Source organism: Xylocopa sonorina, chromosome 18 (assembly GCF_050948175.1).
Source record: "Xylocopa sonorina isolate GNS202 chromosome 18, iyXylSono1_principal, whole genome shotgun sequence".
NCBI lineage: Eukaryota > Metazoa > Arthropoda > Insecta > Hymenoptera > Apidae > Xylocopa > Xylocopa sonorina.
In genome coordinates this window covers 4707494-4711523 of record NC_135210.1, presented here as the reverse complement: position 1 = coordinate 4711523, position 4030 = coordinate 4707494, and the positions used below count along the sequence as shown (strand labels likewise).

The following is a 4030-nucleotide window of genomic DNA, read 5'->3' as shown; positions in this document are numbered from 1 at the left end:
GCTTCCGGGGCATTAATCAATTCACCGCGTTCGAATTCTCTACGATATTGAAAACGAAAACAAAAAAAATAAAAATAGAACAAATTCCAATTTCCAGCGCGCGACTCTCACCGATCTCGTTCGATGATTCCTGTTCCAGGGTGGGAATCGGTGATCGCTGGTCCGACGAGCAACCCCCGGCCATCCGCGCACGAGGCGTCCGACGAACCAGACGCGGGGATGTCCACCGCGCGCGAGAGCTGCCAGTCGACGTAGAGGCGAGAGAACCGTGAAACGCGATCGCCTGGGAACATGAGATAGAAGTGAAACGGGGGCGCGCATCCGGGGAACGAGGCACCATGTGCTCGAGCGTGCGGGCCTGGTGGTGGAGGGGTGCACTTCTCGGCGCGGTGATGCTGTTATCGTGGACGTCGCCCGTGGTCGAGGGCTGCCCCAGCATGTGCACGTGCAAATGGAAGAGCGGGAAAGAGTGGGTGGAGTGCGCGAACAGGGACTTGAAGGGGTTGCCGCAGGGCGCGCGAGAGGAGACCCAGGTGTTGGATCTATCGAACAATCATCTGGTCAGTCTGCCGCCAGAGTGTTTCCGCGCGCTCAGGCTGATCAATCTGCAACGACTCTACCTGGCCAGATCGCACATCAGTCGCATAGCGCCCAGAGCGTTCGTGGGGCTGGTGGGGCTGGTCGAGCTCGATCTCTCGGAGAACCTGATCGAGGAAATACCGAGCGAGACCTTCCCGTTCTACTGGAATCTGATGAAGCTGCTGTTGAACGGGAATCCCATACGGGAGATCCGTCGCGGGGCGTTCCAGGACCTGGCGCATCTGACCAACCTGGAATTGAGCCAGTGTCGGCTGGAGAGCATCGAGCAAGGGGCGTTCGACGGGCTCCACCAGCTCGAGTGGCTGCGACTCGACGGGAATCGGTTGACCCGCGTGCCCGATCTGACTCTGCCACTTGGCGGTAACCTGCGAGGGCTCACGTTGCACAACAATCCGTGGCTCTGCGACTGTCGTCTGAGGGCCACGCAGGCTTGGCTGAAGGAGTCGGCGCCAGCCGCGCCGCAGGAGTCGGAGCCGGTCTGCGACGCGCCGTCGAGGCTTCGCGGGAAACAGATCAAAGCGGTGAAGCTGAACGAGCTCGCCTGTCTGCCGAGCATCGAGCTGCAGGAACGCGTCGAGACGTACGAGGGTGACAACGTCACGCTCAGATGCGACGTCTACGCTGTGCCCCCGGCGAAGCTCACTTGGTGGTTCAACGGGGAGCCCTGCGACCTGCAGAACGAGAACGACTCGTTGTCCGTGTCCTCCACTGTCTTTCCGCGGTACGTTTCTTGTTTTTTCTCTCTTCTGGAACGTCGAAGACGTCGCAGTCGACGCTTTTAATCGCGAGATCGTTCCAATTGACGGGCGATCGACGAATTTCAACGACGACGGCGTCAGAGGCCACGCGAAATTCCTAGGGGATGGCCCGCGCGTGAATTTTTCAGCAGCCATTATGACCGTCCGATGACACGGCCCGCGCAAATGACTTTCACCCGGCCGTTAACGAAACTTCTGCCTCGTTAATAATCTAAATTGCACGCGGTAAGGTGTAAAGAGGAGAGGGAGGTTTTGAACGCAACGGGGGCGCGCGTTGAAACGCGCAGTCGAACGTCGTTAACGCGCGTTACTCTCGTTAAAACGCGGCCAGACTGTTCGAAGCTCGAGTATCGCGGTCCCGTTGTTTTCATCGCGGGCACGGTTTTCAAAGGCCCCCAGTTCCGACCAAACTCGTTTCGAATTAAATGCGCGCCGCGTCGACCCCGTCTAGTCACAAAGCTGAACCGCGTCGCTGGCGGTGAAAGCTGTTAAAAATTCCGTTCTCTTAGAATTCGGCTGCGAGCTTCCCCCTCGCGACGCGATCGCGAATCGAGCGAGCAGCTTCGCGAGAACTTCGCCACGACAGTGGCACGTAAGAAATCGATAGAAACGTCTACGTCTGTTCCAGATACATCTACAGACAACGCGGAGGAACCAACATGAGCAGCACCCTGCTGCTCTACTCCGTGGAGACTTTGAACGAAGGCACCTACACCTGCATCGCAGAGAACGGAGCAGGATCAGCAGAGGCGAACCTCTCTCTACGCGTGTTGTTCCAAGAGAAGATAACCGAAGGTCCACCCAGCGATCACTCGAGATCAGGCTACGTGGTGGCCATAGCCGCGGGCGCCCTGGTGGGCACCCTGTTCGCCATTGGCTCCCTCGTCGGTAGTATAATCTTCTGCGTGCGAAAACGTCGTCGCGATCGCAAGAGGAACTCCAAAGCGCTGGTCTCGCAGAACAAGTCCGTGATGCCCATCACCAAGGACACCACCACCAGTTTAACCTGCAGAAAGGGAAACGGCAGTCTGATCGGTCTCGAGCACCAACAGATAGTGTCCTACACGGAGCGCGAGATGAACAGAGCGGCCACCCTCGAGCGCAGGGAGCATCGAACCGTGGAGGAACCCTACTGCAGCCCAGTGTCGAAGTATCTCACGGAACCAGACCTAATAAACGAGGTCCCAGAGACGACAGACGTCGGCTACGGTCAGCTGTACCGCCCAGGCGAGAGACAGATCCTCGAATACGACTCTGGATACCCGTTGCAACCCGATCTGCGCCCCCCGAACATCCCACAGCTGAGCTACCTCGACCAGGACGGCTATCCGCTGAACTTTGGCCTACCGAAGATCCCGTTCAGCGCCGCGAGCACGCTGCCTCGTCTCCGACAGAGGATGCCAGTCGAAGGCTCCGCAGTCGCACCGCCAGCGAGATACTCCAGGGAAGCGGAGTTCCTCGCCAGGTCGCCAGGATACGACCCAGTGCTGCCCAGAACCGACACGAGGTACACAGCCGAGGGATACCCGTACCCAGCTCAGCAGCCGCAACCGTTTCAGCCGGTCGAGCAGCCGATACAGCAGCAGCTGCCAGTGTCCCCTGTCTCGCCCGTGGTCGTGTTCCCCGAGGTGCCGTTCATCCCCTCGCCGCCAGCCGCGTACAGAGGCGAGACGACGCCTCTCTCGCCCAGATCGTTGCTCAGCAAAACCGCTCGAGAGGCGGCAGCGGCCGCCGCTGCCAGAGCGGAGGATCTGCAACCCCCGCATCATCCTGAGAGCCCTGACGAGGGCTACGTTGGCGACGCGATGGACGTGTAAGGTCGTTTCTTTGGCGAGAATCAAGAGAGAGAGAGAGAGAGAGAGAGAGCTGGTCGACGTTCTCGAGGAAATCTTTGGTACGGTTCGTTTTAATCGCTCGATCGTGTCTCTTGGCGAGAGATCGAGCCGCACGCTCGCGTGGTTCCGAGATGAAAGAGGGTGCGCGCAGCTCGTGTCTCACATTCGGACAGATTAATCCGGGGGAGATGGGACTGGAACTGCGGGACACAGAGGCGCGGGAGAACAGATATCGGATGTCGCGCGCCTAAAGTGCCGGTTTGAACGGAGACAAAGGAGTCGCGCCAATGGAGAGGTAAAGGATTAATCAGGCGCGAGGATTTCCGATGTCCCCAGCCACGTGTCTGCGGATAATAATTCCCCGTCGAAAACGGGTCGTCGCGCTCTCTCCAATGAGGACTCCGCTTTCTATCCTCGCGAGAAGTCTACGTGCGAGTATCCGCGACGCTGGAACCAACCCCTTCTTTCGAAACCACGATCGTTCGCGAAATTAAACCTCGCGTTCGGATTGAAGAAGTGGACCATTTTTGAACAGAACGAGAAAGTGCGTCGATCAGCCGCCCCCTGGCGATGGAAGAATTTTTCTCAACAGGAGTCGTCCAGAAATCGCAGCTTGGAATCACCAACAGAGTGATCTCTTCGCGTGCAACCCCTGGAGAACGCGATACTTTGCGCTCGTATTATGACGATCGAAGGAACTGTGCGCTCGAGTCGGTGGAAATTCTCGATGAGAGACAGTGAGATGTTGTGCGTGTACATATACGGAATAATTGCTGCGAGTGTGCGTCGAGGTGTTAGAGTAAAGTGTGAGAAGAAACGGAGCGAAACGAGTGGTAC

General features: G+C 58.1%; 1 protein-coding gene across 1 annotated transcript; it reads left to right on the top strand.

Moving 5' to 3' along the window:
• The first annotated feature begins 338 nt into the window (after positions 1–338).
• LOC143431501 (uncharacterized) lies at positions 339–3175 on the top strand. Its single transcript, XM_076908274.1, has 2 exons — positions 339–1321; positions 1987–3175. The coding sequence occupies exons 1-2, from the start codon at positions 339–341 to the stop codon at positions 3173–3175; spliced, it is 2172 nt and encodes a 723-aa protein (XP_076764389.1).
• Positions 3176–4030: the final 855 nt, after the last annotated feature.